Consider the following 22730-nt stretch of genomic DNA (forward strand, 5'->3'; position numbering starts at 1 on the left):
GAACCCATCACTGTGACAGGGGACGGGAGGTGCTGCCTGGCCAGGGGACCCCAGGGGGATCTATGGAGGGCAGCCCTGACAGACACCATAACAGGTTCTGTTTAGAGATATTCTGGAGCTGCCTGTGGGCATGTGAGTGGGGACCAGGCTGATGGTGGGCCTCATCCTGCCATCTTGCTCTCAGGGGAACAGTGGGGCTAGGCAGGCTGAAGGCAGGCTCCATCAAGCATCCATCATCCCCTGGATCTAGAGAAGTGCTGTCCCCCTGGGGGCATCCCAGAGCCTCTTAGGAATGAAAACTCAGGCTGGCCATGCCCAATTGCCTGGAAAATGGCATTCGATGACTCACTTCTAATGCAAAAGGGAAGCGAGGTCACAGACGCTGGAGGACTAAGATGAGCATGGATCCTGAACTCACTGGGCTCCATTGCCTCCACTGTACCTCAGTGGCTTTGCAAATAATCCTCAGTTGGGCACCATTATGACCCTTGGTTTTCAGATTAGGGAAAGTGGCACAGAGGGGTGAAACGTCTTTCTTTTCTGTAGGTCACACAGCTGGGAGGTGGTAAAGCCACGTCCAGCCCAAGTCTGACCATTCCAAACATCTCTTCTGTGGCTCTCATAGAGCAGCACAAAGGTTACCATGGTGAGTTTCCATCTTCCAGGAGCACAAGTCACATTTCAGGTTTCCAGCTCTGGCTTCTTCAAGGAAGGAGCCAGGCCTGCCTCCTGTCAGGGGCAGTCTGTGATCCACCACGAGAGAAACCCAAATGTTGTTCTCAGTGTGGGTTCCCAGCGGGTGCTGTGTTGGGCAGTCAGGCTGGTTCCAAGGATGCAAGAACAGTCCCAGGGGACCCTGGCCCTGGAAGCCTGCGGAGGCGCAGGGTGCAGCTCTACAGAGCAGGCACAAGCACGCTGACCCGCCAGGACCAGGTGTCCACAGTGGGTCCCCTCACCGCACACGGCATGGGTCAGAAGTACAAATGCCATTGTCACCAGGCTTACTCCAAGCCCCAGCTCTGGTAGTTGAGTGATCCCAGGAAGACCCCAAACCTCTCCAAACCAGAGATCATAACTCTGTCTTCCACAGCTGTGCTGAGGCTTAGCTGAGAGAATCCAGAAGGAAGTGAAGCTTAGCCAGGCCCTGAGGCCCCGAGAAGTGCTCGATTCCAATAAATGGCCCTGTGACAGACAGCTGCCATTCCCTTTTTCCTTGCCAAGAAAAACCTCGCTTTGTGCAGGGCAGCCATCAGCCCAGCCCAGCAGCAACTCCTGATCGGTCTAAGCAAGTGTTTCCCACGCTGCGGTGAGTGTGCCCCTCAGGGAATTTCTCCAGACATCTTCAGGAGGCCACTAAGGCTGCCCCCCCACCCCTGCAAGACATGGGACAGCTCCACAGGGACGAGCTCTTAGCCCAAAGCATCAGGAGGACCAGGCTGAGAAACGCTGGTTGAAGCTGGTCCTGCTCCTGTTTTCCCAGCATCCCTTGCAGCTGGGGAGACATCTTATAACCAAGGAAGAGCCAACGCGGCCCAGAAGTCTGGGCAGGGCTGCTGGCAAAGCCCCTGCCCTCACGATGGGAAAGAGAGCGCTGCTGCTCCACAGCCCCTCCCGCCTTCCTCTTCCCAGAGCACAGGTGTAAGGGGTCCCTGCAATGAGGCGGCGTCCAGCCCGGGAAAGGGTCGAGATCACCCTGCTGGTCCTGCTCCAGGCTGTGCAGGCACAGAATGAGTCAAGGCCTTTGACTTCTCCTTGTTGAGGAAAGTCAATTCCTCCTTGTTCTAGGCACTCAAATCACATTATTTTCTGTTACTTTTAAGCCAAACACAATCTTAACCAGTTACGAAAGCAACTGACAAAAAACAAGAAAAGAAAAAAGAAAAAGAATGAATGCAGTTCACATCGCCCCACAAACCTCTAAAGGAAAGAGCCAGAATCCTCCCGGGGCCTGCGAGACCCCATGTGGCCGCCCACCTCCCCCCGACCCAACTTCCTCCCTCCCTCTGCCTTGTCCTGCTGACCCTGGGCCCCGTCAGGGCCCAGCCCAGAGCTCCCTGCTGCACAGCTGCACCCTGAAGGTCTGGGGGCCCCCACCCGCCCTGCAGCCTCCCCCCAGCACTTGGCCTTGTTCCCTGCTCTCCACCCCCCTCACAGCCACATGCCCACTGCTCAGCACGGACCCCGTGGGCAGCACTCAAAGACTCACTGGGGGAAGAAACAGCCTTCTTTCATTTCGTTTATTAATTTCATTTTTAAAATGAGATCATTTTAAAAAAATCAACTGAAAAGTCCTTTCTAATAAATAAAATACCTCTTACTTACAACCTTTTTCATTATACAAAAGAACCAAGTCTTCTTAAAGCAACCTGTGCCTCATTGCTGGCAGATTTCGAGGGGAGTCCACTCTGTAGAGCCGTGGTGCCCCCAGAACACCAGCCCCGAGCCTCTCCTCGGATGGGCCGTGAGGTCAGTAGCTCACACCCCGCATGGCGGCCACCGTGGTGCTGAGGCGGCGCGGCAGACCCTTGCTGACCTGCCTGTAATCCTCAGGCTTGGCCTTCAAGAGCGTCCCGATGTTCTGGAGGGTGCGGGACGGCTGCAGGCCCAGGGCGTCCATCACGTTGATCAGGTAGTCTGCAGGGCGGGAGGAGGCAGATTTAGCAGTGTGAGGGACAGAGCCTGGAGGCCTCCCCTGAGCAAGGAGGGAGAAGCCCCCAGGTCCCCAGAGCTGGGTACCTGCTCTGCCCCAGGGAGGCAGGCCTCCATGCAGGGCCTTTCCAGCAGGGTCACACCGGACTCAGAGCTTGGCCGGAGTCAGACGTTAAAAATTTAATGACAGCCTAACTGACCCTTACCACCTCCCCCATGCCACCCACCCCCTTCCAGTGCCAGTCTGAAGGACAGAAGGGCCTCACCCAGATCTCTGGGCACTCCTGGGTTCCTGTCCCTGTCCCAGTGCATCCCAGTGCAGAACCCAAAGGGCAGGACACATGGGCCCAAGGCAGCAGTGACCACCCCAGTGAAGACAAGGGCAGTGCCAGGGGCGGTGGCCTGCTATGCGCAGGTTCCTGTTACAGGATCATCCTGGGTCAAGTCCATGAGAATGTCCAGGAGAGGACTCCAAGGTCCTGTCATTGTAAAAAGGAGCCCCATGATTCTAACGCCCAGCATCTCAAAGGCAGCACAGGTCCAGGGCCAGCAGGGACAGAGGCCATGAAAGCACCAGTGTGTCAGAGGTGATCAACCACTGGGTGCTGCCTGTCCTTCCTGGGCGGGCCCAACCCCAACCTCAGGGAAGCTTCAGCAGGTGGGCAAGGGCAGCTCCACCCTCTTCCTGCTTTGAGGGATGGGGAAGCTGCACTGTCTAGAATGTCCCCGTCACCTCTGATCCCTGCCTGTCCCTTCTATCTGGCTAGACAGGAGCTGCAGGCCAGGCCTGGATGTTCCATTGTGTCTTCTGTTTAAGGCCCTGCTCAGGGCAGGAACCCCGGAGGTGGCTGCTGTCCTGTGGCTGACTCATGCCAACTTGGGATGAGCTGCTGCCCAGGAAGGAAGCCCGGCCAGACACCTGCTCCTTGGCGGGTTCACCCTCCAAACTGCGCTCCACTCGACCGCAGGCCAGGAGCTGCAGAATTCGAGCCGGCGGTCTACTGTGACATTCTCTTGTTTGGCCATCAGTGTCCTCTGCTGGCTGTGTTCATGCCTGACCCGAATGCCTTCCAGGTAGGCTGCACCACCTTGGACCTCGCCACTCCACCATCCTGCACTCTGACACCTCACGCATGGGGTCCCCCTCCCAGCTTCGTCCCCTTACGATGTGGCTCAATGAGCAAAGGAACCATCTAAGTCTCTGTTGCAGCTCATCTCCTAGCACTATGGCTGGCACACAGTAGGCACTCAATGCAGAATGAGTGAACCCATAAATCTGAAGCTTAACAGGGAGGGGGAAACAACATGGACAACTGAAAGCCAGGGGCAATCCCGAATCTCACTCGCACACGAGTTCTGGTTGCTTCTCTCCGAGTGCTCCAGCCCAGGCTCACGGGGAATACCAGCCGGCGTCTGAATTTCCTCCTCTGTCCTCTGAATGCTGTTCCCAGGGAAACAGCCAAACAGCTGCTCTCCTGTGCTAACTGCTGGGAGCTGACTAGGAAATGAGCAGGGAACCAGGCAGCGAGACTCCAGGCCCCACTGCATCCCTAACCACCCAGGGGCCCAAAAGATGGCACCTCACTTCTATTTCTTTTGCAGAAAAATGAGAGGCAGGAGTTGAGCCTGGCTCTGCTCTGCAGCTGCCCACATCCAAACTCATCAGGTCCTCAGGGGCTGATCTTTCAGGCTCCCTCCACCTCCCTCCTGACCACCCAGGACTGCCTTGGGCTCGAGCGCAGGTAAGTAGATGGAAAGAATCCCGGGGACTGAACCTCTCTCCTGCCACCCGCCAGCAGCAGCCAGTGCAGCTGGGAACAGGAGGCACTCGGCCCTGTCTCCGGAGGGAGCCCACCCAGCGGCCCTCACTATGGCCTTGTTATGCAAGAGCACCTGCCTCACAGGACTGCCCAAGGTTCAGCGCAGAAGGCCCGGCTGCCTCGCACTCAGACTCCTCTCCCTGGAGCTCCCCTTCATGGCTCTAGGCCTCAGGCTCAGGACGTCTGCACCTCTCAGGGCAGGGCCAGCTTCAGAGATGAATCCAGAACTGAAGCTAAACCCAGGACTTGGGATAAGATCCCTGGAGGGCAGGAGGGTGAGTTGCCCATGGGACCCACCAATGTCGGTGGCCAGCTGCTTGGTTGAGTGTGGGGTCAGCTCTGGGATCTGGAGGATCACGTCACAGTAGGTCTGCATGGTGGCTCTGGCGATGGAGCCCAGCCAGTTGTCGGCCATGTTGTCCAGCTCGGGCAGTTCATCCCCTGGAAGAGGAAAGAAGGTCATCAAAGCAACCCAGAACCCACTCGGGAGAAATTCACCTCTTCTGGGTGACTTGGCCCACGGCAGGAGTGGGCCAAGTGTGCAAACACGCCAGGGAACTATGGCCTCAATGGGAAGAAAACACCGGAGACAGAGAACAAGGAAACCTCAGGTCAACTGGTCCTGAGGAAGCACAATGTGGATCCAGAAACGAAAACAACCAGGCGAGGACAAAGGTTCAGAGCCCACGCAGGCCACGAGAGCAAGTCCAGCCCCGCTGGGCAGGGGGCTTCCACAATCAGGGAGGGACACAGACAGCAGGAGAGGAAACCAGGGAGAGGAGAAGAGCCCCAACCCGAGGGGGCCTAGGGGAGTGGGAGGGGCCGGAGCATCATGTGGGAACTGAGACAGGCTCAAGGCCAACCCCACCTCCGGAGACTGAGCGTTACCCAAACCCTCCGAGCTGTGTTTGTGTTTGTCACCTGTACAGTAGAGAGAGCAAGAGCCCCGATTTTCAGGGCTACTGTGGGAACTACAGCCACACGCAGGGCCCCCTGCAAGGTGCTCACACACTTGGTACTCAACACGTGGCAGCTCTTAGTTCTAGAAGGATCATGAGGAGAGGAAAGTGTCTCATAGAGTCAATGGGAATAAACTGGGGGAGGAGGCTGGTCACGGAGGCTGCCTGATGGGGCAGGACAGGGGGCACCTGCAGATCTCAGCGAGGCTGCAACACGACAAGCCCTTGCAGGGGACCCAGTCAGGCTGTGGCAAGGCAGAGTGGGAGGTGACGCTCCAGGCCAGGGAGATGGCCTGACAGCCAAGGGAGAGGGACACTTGTCAGGAAAGGAAAGAAGGGGAGACGTGAGAGCCACATTAAAGAAAAGAGAAAGGGGAAGAGTATGAAGCCAACTGTGAAAAAGGGCACACCGTGGTCCTGCTGCGACCACCACTAAAACCAATGACACACGGCCCGGGCTCCGTGAGGACCGCCACCTGCACTCGGCGTGTGGGATGTGTGGGAAAATGGAGAAGCGGCACGGTGTGGCGTTGTTAGGTTGTGATCTTGTTTACACACCCACCTGCCCCACAAATCTAAATTCGAAGGCTAAAAAGACAAACAGGGCTTGGTGGCAGATAACAACAAGGACAACACGTGCAATCTCAGGTTTCCCTTGGAAACTGGCGGCTGGGCTGGTGTCACGTGGCCGGGGCGCTGCCGGGGCAGGGGAGCTGGTGTGGGAGAGGGATCTCTGACCTGAAGGTGGAAGACGCAGGCCTGAAGGGAATGGCCCGAGAGCACCTGCGTTTGAGAGCTGCTGGAGATGAAAGGTGACCACTGTTCTGGTGTGGATCTCAAATGTCCCCCAAAAGTGTTGAAGGCTTGGTCCCCAGTTCAGCGATATTCAGAGATGGGGCCTCTGGAGGTGACTGGGTCAAGGGCTCTGATCCTTGATGAATTCATAATTGAATGGCTATTGGGAGGAGGTGGAAAGTTAGGCAGGGCCTCCATGGGGGAAGAAAGTCCTTCAGGGTGTGACCCTGAAGGCTGTCTTGTCCCTGGCCTCTTCCTCTTTGCTCTCTGGCTGCCATGTGGTGAGCAGCTTTCCTCTGCCATGCTGTTCTGCCTCGCCACAGCCGAGAGCAACGGGGCCAGTGAGGAACCATGAGCTGGAACTTCTGAAACTGTGAGTCAAGATAACCTTTCCTCCTATAAGTTGATTTTCTCGGGTATTTTGTCACAGCAATGGAAAAACACAACTACATAAAAATGGATGAAAAGGAGAAAGGGAAATGAGCAAGAGACCAAGGCTCGTGCCCCAGGAGACAATCCAGATGGAAGGGGATAAGCAGGCAGAGGAGGTCCCACACTGGGCATAGAGCTGCACCGTCCCTGTTTACTGAACGGGTGGGTATGGCTCTTCCACTCAGTGGCAGCAGTTCATGAGTCTGCACCTGCCCACAGGCGAACACAGAGGAGGCTCAGCCCCAGAACAGGAGCCATCCGCCACAGCCCCCGGTCCAGGCCTCCAGGGAGTGGGTGGACCTCTGCACCCACGCTGTGCAGCGATTTCGTCCTCAGCCCAAGCCACAACTCCTGCCCCACTGCCAGCCAGCACTTGTACCATGACAAGGACACAGGTCTGAGGTTTCCTGAAAACAACTGCTACAACCCAGTGTCTGTGTGCTCGTGAGCACGGAGGCAGGGGGCCCCCGGGACAGTTTAACTTTCCCAAAGGTCAATGTCCTTGTGGGGAAAGGCCTTGTCAAGGTCTTTAAACCCTCCACGGCATCTCTCTGAGAAAGCCCTTTCCCTGTGACAGAAGGCTCCCACCGGCTGCTCACCACCCAGTTCTTAAAACCTAGAAACCGCCAGGTGCTGTCGGAAGCTCACTGTGTAATTGTTCCCAGTTTTCTGTATGTTGGAAAATTTCCATAACAAAATGTTGAGAAAGGAAAACAAAAAATAAAGAAAAAATGAAACACTCAGCCTGGCTGTTTTTGATGTTCTTATGTTTTCAACCATGTTGAAATCCACTTGGTGGTGGCCACCTGGGCAGTGCCCAACCCAGTGCCCAGCACACAGTAAACAATTCGCACACATCTGTTTGGTGAATGAGTAAATGAATGGGTGAAGGGAAACAATGGCTGGCTCACTCTATCTTCGTTTTTTAACTCTTCAGCAGTGTTGGGGATGGAACCCAGGCCTGGTGCATGCCAGACAATTGCCCCACCACGGAGCCCCACCCGCCCGTAGACACAGATTCCAGGGAAACAGAAGCAATTCTGTCCTTCCTTGTGATGAAACCAGAGTACACACAGCACCACAAGTTTGCCAAGGAATCTGAACCAGCATTTAATCCTTAAACTTGACATAGAAAAGCAAGATTTATGAGTTAAATGATTAAGAGATTTGCTTTAAAGACTCTAGTGAAAAACACGAGAGAAATAGAAAAACCAGGGGCCATTTTTGAAGCTGGGCTTTGAGTACCTGGGGCTTCGTGACACTATTTGTGTGTGTGAAATTCCTATGAAAAAAATGTTTACATTTTTTTTTTTTAATTTAAAAGCACATTTTAAGGGGCTAGGGACACAGCTCAGTGGTACTTAAGTGTGAGCAGACCCTGGCTTTGGTCCTCAGCACCAAAAATTAAAATAAATAAATGAAACTTAAAAGTACACTAGAAAATAGTTGAAAATAAAAATCACTGACATGACCACAGAGTCCTTCAATAATAATAATTAACATTCTAGAGTACAGATACTTCTTGCACACAACAGAGAATACATTCTTGTAAAATAACGCAGGAGGCACAGAAATATGAGTAAAATAACTATCCTCCACATGTTTGCTCCCACGCCCTGTGCCAGGCCCCTGGTCCCCCTGGGACGGATTCTTCCAGGCCTGTTCTCAGGGCTTTCTCACGTGTATGTACTCAGAGGGTGGGTTTGCTTTACTCTTGATAAAGACCACCCTCAGAAAGACTTTACCAGTTTATTCTCCACCACAGGCTCTTCTTTGGTTTCCTTCTGCTTTATCAAGAGCTACACTATACACAGGACAGAGGTAGAAAGCACATCACAAACGTTTTAGAGAACAACTAAACGCCACTGGCCACGACACACCTCCCTGGGCAAGAGCACGGCCCCTGCAGTGCCCAAGAGTCCCCGCATGGCCCTGCAAGTGCCGCAGCAGGTGTGAACTGGGCCAGGTCTGAGATGGCCTCCTGCTCTGCCCCGCAGTCCGCCCCACAGGTACCCCACCCCAGCATGCTGCCTGGCTTTGGGTCGAAGGGACTCTTTGGAGATCTGCCCATGCCACTGTGTGTAGCTCTAGCTCCCTTGCTTTCCAGGGTGCAGTGATTTTGTTGGACAGCCATATCATAATGCATGCACCCATTTTAATGCTGATGGACACCTGGGTTGCTTCCAGATTGGGCTACTACCAAATCATTATGAAGACCTTTAGGATGTATCTGGGGCACATATGGATCTGTATCCAGGAATAAAACTTGACGGGCCAAAGGGTCAGCACATTATCACTCTTATTAGAAATGCCAGGCTGTTCCCAGGCAGATATACCAATTTCCTGAGGTGGATCAAAGCTCTCTAGTCTTTTCTTCTTACATTTATATTCACAGCAGTTCTGAAAATGGAACCACATGGCATATGGTATACTTAATACACTGGGAACACCTTTCCAAGTCATTAAATATTCTTCTATAATATTTTTAATGACTACATAGCATTTTATTATATGGATATACTAGAAAATTTTAACTAATATCTGTAGTTTCTCATAATGTTTCAATGTTTTGCCTTTATAAAAAGTGCTGGGGTGAAAATTCATAGTTATACTCATGATTATTTATTTTTCCATGTTTTTATTGTGGCGTAGTAATCATACATAATAGTGGGATTTGTTTTGACATATTTGTACCTGCACTCATGATTATTTTATGAGCATAATTACATAGCAACAATCTAAAAGGTAATTCTGATCTTATGTCAAATTATACAATATAAACTGTTATCCATCACTATTGCCAATACTAAATGTAGTGGCTTTAGTATGTACATGGCATCCCTCAGGATCCATGGGTGATGGATCTCAGGAACCCCAGAGATACCAAATCCAGATATTTAAATCTCTTATAGTATTTGCATATCATCTCCACTATCCTCCTGTGTACTTTAAATAATCTTTAGATTACTTACAGCACCCAATACTATATACCTGGTTTCTATGCTATTGTTTAGGGAATTATGACAAGAAAAAAACCTGCATGTTTGGTACAGATGGAGATTTTTTTTTCCCCAAATATTTTTGATCCAGAGTTGGTTGAATCTACAGATGCAGAACTCACAATCAGAAGACCGACAGTATACACACATACACAATTTGATCAGTTAAAAATAGTATATTCCATTTTCATTTGCAGTTACTTGAAGATTAATAAAGTTAAATAAATCTTAATTTGGGGGAGTTATGTGAAGGCCTTCATGTTATTTACTGTATTTCGCTACATAACTGTCACAGATTTTATGCCCGATTTTTTTGCAAATGGAGTGCGACCATTATGTGAAGCTTTTTTTCTGTTTTGATATTTTTTTAGTTGTCAATGGACCTTTATTTTTTTATTTATATGTGGTACTGAGAATCGAACCCAGTGCCTCACACTCGCTAGGCAAGCGCTCTACCACTGACCCAAAACCCCAGCCCAAGCTTTTAATTGTGCTGATATTACTTAAAAATCGTTTTTTACTAAACTATCTTTGCTGCAAGATTAGTATATTCAAAATACTCATGAATATGTGTTCATATAATGGTGATGATCATGCAGTGAAATACAGCCCTTATTTTTCTGTGGGGGATTCGTCTTTGTCTTACTGATCTGTAAGATCATTTATAAAATAAAAATATTAACCATCATTAGTCACATATGTTGCTGTTTCTTCCAGTTGACCATTTACCTCTTAATTTCCTTTTCAAATCTTCCATTTCAAAAGGTCTTCCATTCTCTCCCCTAAGATTATATTAATATCCACCCATATTTTAGCTTAGTAAGTTTCACATTTTAAATATGAACTGCAAATACTAGTCTTTTAAAAAATAATGAGTGTCTTTTGTTTACGGCCCTATGAAACCTATGGAAATTTCATTTGTATCATTTTTGCAAATGATTTATAGACATGAGACAACAATGTCTGTTCTCTGTGGGACCCAAAGCTTTCGTTCTGACGATTAAACACACCAATTATCCTGCTCAATTCCTCTTCGCATCCTAAGTAAGTTTTCTTTTTGATGTCCCAAAGCCTAAAGGAGAGGTCTCCCCACAGTCCAGTGGTTTTGTCAAATTCTCATTGTATGTCTGATCAGGTATGTATTTCATGGTTTATCCTTTGTGTATTTCAGTGCCTTGTCATCTGACACTGAAGAGTATGTGACTACTGCAGGTTTACTGAAGGATTCACCTTTTATCAACATAAAAGAATCACCCAGGTCCCATCTGCTACCTTTAGATTTGAATCCAACTTATTTGTAGCAATCATCCTGCTTTTTTAAAATTTTAGGCTATCTTCTGGCATTCTCAGTTTCTAGCCTTCTGGGGTGACTAGTTTATCGTCAGTGTGGAAACTCCCTATGAGCTGCTGAATCTTCCACATACCAGGTTGCTTCTCCTTGGGGCGGGGGGCCAATATTAGAAATTAGGATAATTTTTTGATCAATAAGTTCATGATCCCTGTTCAAATCTGTCAGGCCCAAATAACAAAAAGGAAGTATCTAAATGATTTATATTTTTGTCTGGTCAGTTTAGAGACTCGGGAGCCTTGGGAGTCAGCAGCAAGCTAAGGCTGGAGACATCTGCACAGGAGGCATTGCCTCTATGGGGAGAGCTGATTTTTGACAGAGCAAGCAAATCTGTTCTCATGAGGTGGCATGTGACATGGCACGAGGCCCACATGTCAGGGAGCCGAGGGAGGTGAATGCTCAGCAGATCCCCATCCTGTGAGCTCACTGCCACCACCAATCACCCAGGACCCTGGGCACCACCTCCCCAGCTGAGGGGCCCTGGGTCCACTCCAGGGGTCTCCGCACTCCTCCAGGGGTGCCCTGCCTCCAGTTCCTTCCCCAACAGCCTGGCCAGAGCTCTGCCCTGCTGAAGTGCCGCAGCAGGAGCAACCAGTGGCCCTGATGTTTTTCAGTCTCCACTGAATACTCTGACAACTATTTAAGTGGGGTTGAGAAAGAGACATTGGTTGAGGAGTGAGGGTGTTAAAAACAAGCCTCAAGGGACACTGCTCCCTTGGCCACAGGAGTCGTGGCTCCCTGGTCCTCTTACCTTGCTCAGGAGGAAACGGGAGCTTTCCGGCGTGCAAAGCCAGCTCTAAGGCAGAGTCCTCCTGAGTCACAAATGGCTCAAGATTCAGGGGCAGGGACATGATGTACTGCCCGATCTGAAACAAAAGAATGCACTTTCAGCCGGACACTGACGCATACGGGCACTACTTACGTGGGACACTTGTGCAGAGTCAACAACAGAAAGACAAAGTGGCCAGACCTGGGTGAGCACCAGCGTGTGGCAATGTCAGCTATGGCAACACCTTCAAAAAAGCCAATGGCAGTTTGCAGGGGACTGGGGATTCACCCTTCTCAGCAGTGGCCCCGATATTCAGGGACACGCACAATGCCTCACTAGGGAGGCGGTGGGTACCAAGGTGCTGTGTGAAACGTGAAGCACTGTGTGCACGGGAGTTCCCGAACCTGCGCACAAGGAAAACCAGGAAGGTGCGCACGCCAACCAGAGCTGGCCCAGCAGAGACTCAGAGCCTGCCTTCCGCACTGCATCTAGACAATCCAACAGGGGAAGGAAGGGGTTCTGTTTGAAAACAGCCACTTATAACTGCAAACTCACTTGGCAAGAAATATGTAGTTTTCACAACACAAACTAGAAAGTAAAGATTGACAAAACCGGGCTGGGGCTGGGGCTGAGCTCAGCGGCAGAGGTTCGATCATCAGCATCAAGTAAATAAATAAATAAATAAAGGCATTCTGTCCATCTACAGTTACAAAAAATAAAAATAAGACTGACAAAACTTTCTTGGCTGACAGGGAATCACAAATGGTCAGGTAATGCGACATTTGGGACAAGCCCACAATCATTGCAGCATTTGTCCTGTGTTGTCAGATACTCCTGTGACAGTTTTCACGGGTATATCTGATGCACCTATTTCTATTACAGCTCATAATTGTTTTGTGTTTTAAGGTAAGTATATATTTTATCTCAAAATAAGGCTGATTTGGGGGTTACAACAATATATACGTTCTAGAAAGGTTTTTTGAGACTGTTGTTGTTTTTCTTTTTTGGTGACATATTCTGTGACATCCGCCTTATGGACACTTCTTAATTCCACAAGCTGCAAGTCAGAGAGGTACTAAGGACCTTCTCCATCGGGCTTCATTCACACCTCACAGTGGCAAGCGCCTCTCAGAACGAGGGCTCCAGGAGCTCATGCAGAATCTACAATCCACCCAGCCCAGAGGCCTCTGGGATGTCCACCCTCACTTCCCACCATTTAGCATGGTCTCAGCGTTCAGTGGTCTGTGTTGCCAACAAACAGTTCTTGGATTGGTCTCCCTCTAAAGAATTACACAGATGGAAGAATGGCATTTCTTTTCTTTCCTCTTCATTCATTTACTTAGCACACTCTCTCACTCTTAACTAGATAAGTGGCCTCTTACCTCACAACCACCACTATGGTACATTTCAGCTTGAAAATGGCAACAAATCATCTTTCTCCTCACAAGGCTGGGGGAAAGGAAAGATGCTACTTTCTGCTGTTGGATTTTCCTTCTAATTCCATTCAACAAGCATTTCCTGTGCACCTGCTATGTTCAAAGACCCAGGCCAATTCCTGAATTTGGTACCTTTATGTACCAACCTTTTAGTTAAATCCATGGGCCCAGTTTTGTTTGAAATAGAGTGTCATATTATTATAGCTGGTATATATGTGGTTTTTAAATTTCCAAGGTCTTCTCTCATTTTCACCCCTTTATGATGCTCACATGATTTTGGGGGGAGTGGGGTGGAGTGGTGGTTTACCAACAAGGCAAAAAAAAATTTCAACAAAGCTCGACATTTTAATCATCTGACATCTTAAACTTCTATCAACTGGCCTTAGATGACAGGGACAGCCGTAGTTCCTAGACAGATCCCATGGCTCCAGCTTTCTTTTGGGGACTCTTGCCTCTATTTATTCTCTGGAACTCAGTGTGGAAATGGATGCCTATCATCACACCTGTGGGTATTTATCTACTATGCTCATATATTCAGTAAGCTGTTCTTGACATCCCATGCCTAGGGAAAATGAAAATGTCTGGGATCAGACAGGCCTGGGTTTGAGCCCCAGCTCTACCTCTGCACGACCCTGGGTGACTTACTGTTGGAACCTTGGTGTCATCACTGCTCATATGAGGATGAATCGAGACCTACTTCAAAGCGCCACTGAGAGGGTGAAATGGATACTGTGTGATATGCACATAAAGCATCTGGTGTCCCCACTGGGTGAGTGGCTGCTCCCTCGTGGCTGCTCTCTTGTTCACTAGAGCCTTAGCCACTCCTAGGAAAGAGGCTACTGAACAAAACTGAGACCATGGACTGTCTCACAGCACTGTCCTGGCATTTGGTGCACATTTAATAAAGGTTCTTTTCCTGCTTCCAGGGGTGACAACTTCCACCACACGGCAGGGCACCATGGGTGGCAAGGGCCTGGACCTGGGTCTCATCCAGCTTCCTCACCTCCCTACACTTCGTTTCTTCAACCTTAGCATCAAGGCAGTTGGATCTCAGGTCATTTCCAGAAACATCACTTTCTGAATCAGTCTAGACCTCCTAATCCTAAAGATATAAGCACTCCAATGCCTGGAAAGACCACCCACAGCTAGCCTCGTCCATCCGGGATGGCAGGCAGTGCCCTGGCACACAGGAGGAGGACGGCCACCGCAGACTCGCGCTGCTGCAAACAAGCCCCCGCTGAACGCCAGCCTTCCCCCACTGCAGAGCAGAGCTGCCGTTCACTGCTTCCAACTTACAATAATCGCTTCTCGAATTCCTTATCTGTTACAATTAAGTCACAACCTACACAGGAGCTGGATTCTAAGAGCTTCGGGTAGATAACCTACAACACTCCAGAAGTTTCTTACGATGTGAGGTATGCACGGTCAGGGTGTGTTACTCCTGTACAGTTATCTGCGCACACTGACAATTAAAAGCAACGGGGCTGGGCTGCAGGAAGGAATGGAAGGAAAGGCCATATGCAGATGACCAGGGTGACTATCAATTCCTGGAGGTGAGTGCGGAAGGCGGAAATGATTTTAAGGCCCCTCCCCCGCTGAAGGTATTTCCTGTTCTCTTTTCACTTTAAGCTTCTAGGACTACCATTCTTCTTAAGAGATGTGCTTGGCGCCGTGAGGTTCACCACGAACGCACCCAGCACCGAGCCTGGCACAGGGTAGGAGCTCGCTAACTGTGTGCTGAACTTGAATTCAGAAACAATACGCACTGCTCTTCTCTAAGACAGAAGAATGTGACCACTGGCTCCTTGATTTCCCAAGTCCTAAGTTCTCACTGGACTCTCAAATCTAAAGCCCTCAGGAAATGGCCAACCTCATACTGGGAGAGAGGGAACAGGGTAAAAATGCCTTGGGGTCTGAAGTGGTTGTGTGGCTCTGCTATCCAAAACCACGGGTGTAGACAACACCAAGGGGCAGTGAGCACCTTACCTAGAAGGCCAGAATCAAAAGACCAGGTGAGACCACCCTGGAGAAGCACCCAGAAGCCCTTACGTTGCTGATGTACTCCAGAGGGGTGAGGCTGAAGGCTGGCAGGTCATCGGTCAGGGTCTCGCCGATGCCAGCTGTGGTCCAGCTCTAGGGGAGGAAGGAGAGAAAGCCGTTGAGGGCACGTCTGGCAGTGCTGGAAATGCCACGCGAAGGCACTTGAAGAAGCGGCCTGCCTGAAAGGGGTCAACTGCGATCAGAACTGACCTCTGGAACAACCCAGCGGGCCAGGGGTTTCTCTTCTTCAAATCTCCTTGAAGCCCAGAGAAAGGAATCATTTCTCTCTCGCTGGGAACACCCACCTCTCAGTCCAGCTACTGGGTGGCTCGGTTCCCTTTTATCTCACTGGGCACATGAAATGAGAGTCAGATATCCTCTGATCTGAGTTTCTCCACGTGGTGAGGCCACCAGACAAGAAGTCATTGGGTACAGGGAGCCTCCTAGCCTTGGACCTTGGCACCCTGATGGGACCCCCACACACCTTCTCAGGGACCATGTCAAATCCTGCATCTTGGGAAGGAGGCTCAGAAGCCCCTGTGCTGCAGGCTTAGCCCAACGGCAGTCCCCAAACCGACTCTGCCTCAATTAAAGCTGCTGTTTGTACTCCTATCTGCCTTCTGGATCTACTTCTCCACTGACTCAGGCTCAGAGGGAAGGGAGAGGATGGAGCCTCCAAGCCTCAGCAGCCACCCTCCGTCCTCTCCGTGACTCCGTGACCCTCTGACGGACAAGGACCTCAGCCCCTCCACATGGCTCTGGCCAATTACAGCAGAAACATGTCGGACGTTGCTGCTGGAGCTTCTCAGCACCCTGCAGGTGAACTACCCCACACACGCGCTTACAGACCCCAGCCGGGCACCCCTCCTACACAATGCTGGCCTCCCAGACCCCACTTGAGCTGCCCTAACGGCAGCCTGGAAAACAGGTCCTTTCCTGGTGGCCCGTGGGAGTGACTCCTGAGGTCACCATGTAGCTGCTCTCAGCAGCCACCTGATGCCTGATCCGGTTGCTTGATCCTTTAAGTAGCATTCCGGGAATGGAATGACCACGTCCACCCCCGCACTGGGCTCCCAGCCCGGGCTCAGCCCGCAGGCCTCCGTGCCCGCCAGCACCGACTCCACTGCTCCTGGGTCTCCTGGTCCTTGCTGTAGGTGAGTTCTGTCCTTCTCCACCTCTTGAGGTTTCCTTGTTCTTGTTTGAGAATTCTTTCATTTCAAAAGATCCTTTTTTCCAAGTAACTCAACCCACTGAGAAGCAACTCTAACCATCTACGCTCACCAAGTACCTGTAAAGTGCGGGGTCTCGTGCTAAGCTCTGTAGAGCTGATACAAAGAAATCTAAGACTTGCCCTTGTCCTCGGAAGCTCCTTGGAGAAGCAAGATCCCCCTGATACGCCCATGTTGCCTGCCCCCCACCCTGTGCACACACATGCACGTGTCCATGAGAGCTTTCAGGGTCACATGGGAGATTTTATACCGCTAGAGCTCAGGCAAGCAAGAGCTCAGGGTGATCAGAGAAGGGCTGGCCACAGGATGCATGCAGTGCCCTGAGGCAGGAGTAAGGCTGGAAGGCGAATATCAGGCTAGGGAAAGATCTTACCTCCAACACATTGACTGCAAGAGGAAATGGGGGCGGGGCAGAGAGAGAGTCAGAGAGAGAGAAGAAGAAGAGGAGAAGGAGGAGGAAGAGGAGGCAGAAAAGGAGGAGGAGGAGGAAAGGGGGAGGAAGAGAAGGAGAGAGAAGAGTCAGAGGCAAGAGAGAGACAGAAAGGAAATCTATAGTTCAAAAGAGACCCAAAAAGACATGCCAGTCAATCCCCCTGTGCAGGATCCTGGATCCTGATTCAGTTAAAATAACTATGACATTTATAAGACAGTTGGAAATGTGCACACTGGTGGATGATATGGAGGAGCCATGTTCTTCTTTTTCGGGGGTGATTGTAGTATTGTGATTATTCTTAGAGTCCTTGAATTTTAGATGGTAGTTTTTTACAAAAAGACTTTAAAATAAAAAGTCCCTAAAAACAGACTGCCAGACTGGTCCTGGAGAGTGGAGGCAGGGGGATGCTTTGAATGGGGCGGGACGGCACCACAGCAATGCCCTGTGAAGACCGGAGCAGCAGCTGAGGAGGATGGGGGTGCACAGGAGATGAGAAGCTCAAAAGCGGCTCAGAGGTGGCAGGAGCCATGGAAACTGCTGGGAAAGACCAGTGACAGTTGGTGGTTCACTGGCAAAGAGGGCACAGAGAGGAGGCCAAGAAGTCGCCAGGCGGGAAACAGAGGCTCCCGTTAAGACCAACAACGGTGCCACAGGACAGGGCAGGACCACTGTGGGGGCAAAGACCAGCGTGGCCACCATCCAGCCAAGGGGTGGGTGCTGTGGGCTGGAGGCCGGAGAGGGCGCTGAGATGGCAGGAGCAGCAGCATCAGAATGGGATCCGTGCAGGAGGAAGAAGGGAGCGAGGAAGAAGTGTGGGAAGGGGCGAGACAGAGTGTGGAGTCTGGGAGAGGCCTAGGCCAGGCAGGAAAGGCGACCTGAGGAGGGCGACGGGGAAATGAGGTAGGTTATTTCTTAATTGTTCAAGTTTATTTAAAATGCCCTTCAAATGGGCTTTTCTACCCGTCTGTCACCAGGTAATACAGATGAATGTCAATGATCTGTTCTGAAACTGGATACGGTGTTGGTTTATAGTCTTAAAACATAAAAGGGCAACACAATTTACAGCAAATGTTAAAAGCAAACATCTAATGACCAAGGTTTAATTTTCAGATCCTTCAGGCCCAAGTGTTTGCCTTTGTTTTGTGTGCTCTGCGCTGGCTCGCAGAGAACTCCTTCTAATCTCCAGAGCTGCTGGGCCCATTCCCAGTGGCCCGCGGTGCTGCGGTGAGGCCCAGAGGTGAGATCCCAGCCACCGAGACTGAATCATATAATAAAGAACTCTGGAATGCAGAAATGGAGGGGAGAGGACAGGTGGGGAGCAGAAACCCGTTGAAATGTAGAAGTCGGACCAAATAACTGAGGGAATTAATTTCAGAACAGAAGGTCAATATCTTAAGCTTTGAGAAAATAAAAATAATAATAGCAACCAAATCTTGAGGCAGAGCAGGGGAGATGAGTGATACAAGGAAAGCTAATCCCCTCAGCGCTCAGAGCAGGTGGATCAGTGTCAGTATCTGTCTAAAATGGAAACACAATTAACAAAATAATGACTTCAATCTTCAGAGTTCTCATCAACTTTTTTCTTAACCATGCAGATATCTTCAGAGAGCTAATATATTTTGTGATGAAAAAAACAATGATCTCAAGTTCAACAATTTCATTTGTTCTCTTTTTTTCCCACTAAGTTCAAATAAAACTTATATTGTACATGTTTTGCTTTTGAAAAATCAGCATGTGCATCAGAGCTCCATTTCTTCTTATGGACCTATCTATGACTCTATCTGGCAGCATTTAACACGTGTATGAGCAGGTGTGAAGAGAAGTCCAGATTGCCAGATCATTTCTAGATGGTGCAATTTTGAAGGGATTTCTTTGCACTTTCCTATATTCTTTTGAGTTTCTGAAAATGAATATATGCATAATTTTTATTTTTAAAAATCAAGTCATTTCTTTTAAGACTAAGAATCACAGCAAGGGGCTGGGGTTGTGGCTCAGTGGTAGAGCACTTGCCTAGCAGGTATGAGGCACTGGGTTTGATCCTCAGCACCACACAAAAAGAAATAAATATAATAAAATGATTGTGTCCATCTACAACTAAAAAAAAATTTTTAAAAGAATCATAGCAAGGAAGAAAACTTCTGCTCATTAATAAGCGTCTACTCTGGGGCTGGGGCTGTGCTAAGTTCTATCATATGAGTCCTCACCAATCTGTACAGTGAGAACGACTGAACCCTCATGGTACAGACGAGGAGGTGCAGACCTCAGAAGAACAAATAACCTCAGTCTTGAGAAGCAACGCGACCACACAGGGCAGGGACCAGGCCCTGAACACTCGCCACAGCAAAGCTGCCAGGAAGCCCATCATTTCTGCTCCAGTCTCCTCTAGATTCACCCGCCTTCAATGCTAGAATGAGAAATGTGATCGGAGTAGACCCCTTGGCCCTAAGGAAGAGTGAAAACCACAGAACCTCAGGCACAGGAAGAACCTTACTAACATGGAGTTAAGCTGAGCCATTTTATTTATGGAAATTCTGGTACCCAGAGAGGGGGTGAGACGAGACTGACGTCCTACAGCAGCCCAGGCTCCTGGCTGCGTGAGCTTTCTGGAGGGCAGCAGACGGCAGAGAACGCATAATCATGCCATGAAAGTTCTTGCTGCTTCCTCGGGGGACATTAAAGGCCCATAACTCAGTCTTTCCCAAAAGATTATTTTTCAAAAGAGTGGAATCCAAATGGACTTAGGAGTCAATTAAGCAAGGGGCAGTCCCACCCCATAATCCAAAAGGAAAGTGGTAAGATCTACGCTGGGTGGGAGGAGGAGACAGATCAAGGGGAGCCCAGGACTCCTAGGCGATGCCTCCAAAGGGGTCGGGACAACCAGGAAAGAGCAGAGGGTGCAGGACGAGCATGGCTGGCAGACAACTCAGAAACAACCAAACTCAGGGAACCAGGAGAGAATGCAGCAGAACCCTCCAAGGCCTCCTCAAAAACACAAGATCAGATCTGATAAGGCGCTCTCCTGAGCCAAGCTCCAGAACCAATTCTCCAGAGACTCTCCTGTGGCATGAAAACAACTCAACCTCAAAAGGCAGCACGCCCTCCTGAGCTGGCCTGAGCCGGGCAGTGGCACACCCTCTCCCTTCCTCCCCGGGAAGGCAGGCTGTGCTTTCTGAGTGGGGAAAATGAATCAAGCCACACTAGCAATCCTAGGACACATCCTGCTAAAAAAGCACCTGAGTAACTACAATTAAGATAAGAAAATGATGCTAAGGCCGGGGACAGCGGTGCTCTCCTGTAATCCCAGGGACTTGGGAGGCTGATGCATGAGGATTGCAAGGTCAAGGCCAGCTTAGTGAGACCCTCTCACGAAATTTAAAAAAAAATTTTTTTTTTAATGGCTGGAGATGTGGCTCAGTAGTAGAGCACCCCTGGGTTTAATCCCCAGTACCACAAATAAATAAATAAATAAAGGAAATTCATGGGTAAGCCATGAGTTGAAATGACAAAGTGGCCCTCTGCTGCGCAGCCTAGGACAATCAATGTAGGATCCTCCTGAAGCAGGTGCGGTCGGGAGGGTTAAGGCTAGACTTAAATGTGCTCGAGGAGGAGGCAGGACCTGGGGGGAATCACCAAGGTCACAGGAAAACTCACGTCCATCTTGGAAACGAGTAGCAGCTGCTGTTTGATGCGCAGGAAGACGGAGTCGAAGGCCAGCTGGTGGGCCTGCTGGGTGAGCCGAGTCAGGGCTGCCCGCGGTGCGGCCAGCAGGTTGTGATTACTGGAGCCTTTTTCCTTAGACAAGAAAATCAAAAGGCACTTTGTTAGGCCCTGAAACCAACCAAGGTATCAGCTACTCATGTTGAGAGTTACTGAGAGGAAAACAGTGAAAGGGGTTCTGTGTACACCAGTGCCCGAGCCTGGCTGCGCCCCAGGTCCCAGGGAAACATCCCAGACCACTGAATCCGAGTCCTCCAGGGTTGGAGCCCTAGAACCTAAATCTCTGACTCACTTTCCCAAGGTGATTCGGATGCATTTGGGCTAATATTTTGGGCTCATGGATTGGCAGTTTAGGAAAACACAACCTGTGACCCTCCCTCAGGAATAGAGGAGGAGGAGAAAAAATGATCAGAGGCTTCACACATAAGCAAGAGTGATGGACAGAGCCCTGATTCCCAAGTCAAGTTACTTGGCTGAAAGCCAGGTTACGCACAACCTGTGTGAGTCCCAAGGAATGCCAAACAGCCTGAGAAAATACAGAGATGGAAAATGTAACCTTAGTTTTGCTATTACAAATGAACTGATTACAACAGACATGAATCAGATTAGCAATAAAGATAAACAGAGCTGCTTTAACCTAACCTCAGAAGCATGGATGAATGAGCTTACAGAATTGCCTTAAGAAGCATGTTTGTCAAGCTCAAGTGCAGCCAGTTGGTGGGCCACAGTGCAGAGACAGGGAGACCCTGGGAGAGAGAACCGGAGCCTCAGCTGTGTCTAACCTCACTGTGTAGTTCACCCCAGAGCTCTGGGCTGGTCAGGAGCACTGGAGACTGCATCTGGTGGGACAGAGAGAGCCACACCTTCTCCAACCAGACCACGAGGTGGGGAGGATTCTGGACCTGATGACCACTGCCCTCTTACAACCCTGGGAGCCATTTCCAGGAAACCCTGTGACTTATCCGATTTGCTGGGAAGTTCTCCCATCTCTGAACCCAAGAGGCCCAAAGTGCAAAGTTAAAGGGAGCTTTACAGCAGACAAATAAAGAACTCAAAGAAGGGAGGAGGGGACCTTTATCCCCAAGTCCGCCAGACTCCTTGTGGTGGAACTCACAGCACAGAGGTTCCTGGGGTCTCTCTGGCCCATCTCTGGGGAAGCAGTGACTTCTCCAAATGCTGATTTGGGGTCCTCTTTTATGGGTTTAGCCTGCCTATACATATGGTCCCTCCTGCCATTCAATAAAAGGGGACTGCACCAAACACGGGCCAGGGGCTCCCAGCTCCACCCATCCTGTGGACAGGTCTGCTCTGGAACGAAACACAGCAAGCCCCCGGCCGTGGTGCAGAGCCACAGTCTCAACCTGGCTTCTACCAGTAACAAAGATCCATCTATCAAAGGGCCTCTAAGTTGTTTTTATGAATTGAGCTGCCATAAACATTGATGTGGCTCTGTCCCTGTGATATGCTGACTTTAAGTCCTTTGGATATAGACCAACGAGTGGGATGACTGGGTCAAATGGTGGTTCCATCCCAAGTTTTCTGAGGAATCTCCATAGTGCTTTCCAGAGTGGTTGCACCAATTTGTAGTCCCACCAGCAAAGTACGAGTGTGCCTTTTCCCCACATCAACACCAACACTTACTGTTGTCTGTATTCTTAATAGCTGCCATTCTGACTGGCGTGAAATGAAATCTTAGAGTAGTTTTGATTTGCATTTCTCTAATTACTAGAAATGTCAAACTTTTTTTTTTTTTTATTTGTTGATCGAATGTATATCTTCTTCTCAGAAGAGCCTGCTCAGCTCCTTAGCCCATTTGATTGGTTGTTTGTTTTTCTGGTGTTAAGTTTTGTTCGTTCTTTATATATCCTGGAGATCAGCTCTGTCTGACGTGCATATGGCAAAATGGTGCAACGCTACAACCAGAGAAATGAAAAGCTGTGCTGTAATTGTGTACAATGAATCAAAATGCATCCTGCTGTCATATATACCTAATTAATATAAAATTAATTAATTCATTAATTAAAAAAAGAAAGATCCATCACCCTCCCAGCAGCATCTTAATGGTTTCAACCTATTTGGGTGATTAGCTCCTTAAAAGCCCAAC

The 22730-nt window shown here is 49.8% G+C and overlaps 1 protein-coding gene across 4 annotated transcripts in view; it reads right to left on the reverse strand.

The window, feature by feature from the left end:
* Window positions 1-2222: 2222 nt before the first annotated feature.
* Window positions 2223-22730, reverse strand: part of Cog7 (component of oligomeric golgi complex 7) — a 64142-nt gene continuing 43634 nt past the window's right edge. For 2 of the 4 annotated variants that reach the window (XM_048789650.1, XM_015491168.2), the window contains exons 13-17: window positions 20561-20701; window positions 15257-15340; window positions 11754-11868; window positions 4767-4910; window positions 2223-2634 (exon numbers count right to left, since the gene is read on the reverse strand). In XM_048789650.1, the coding sequence (XP_048645607.1) occupies window positions 2468-2634; window positions 4767-4910; window positions 11754-11868; window positions 15257-15340; window positions 20561-20701 (651 nt within the window). In that variant the 3' untranslated portion in view covers window positions 2223-2467. Of the gene's footprint in view, window positions 2635-4766; window positions 4911-11753; window positions 11869-15193; window positions 15341-20560; window positions 20702-22730 lie in introns of those variants that run through there. The other 2 variants (XR_001504079.2, XR_007342678.1) reach the window with 2 other exon arrangements.

This window comes from Marmota marmota, unplaced genomic scaffold (genome assembly GCF_001458135.2).
Source record: "Marmota marmota marmota unplaced genomic scaffold, marMar, whole genome shotgun sequence".
In the NCBI taxonomy this organism is placed as follows: Eukaryota; Metazoa; Chordata; class Mammalia; order Rodentia; family Sciuridae; genus Marmota; species Marmota marmota.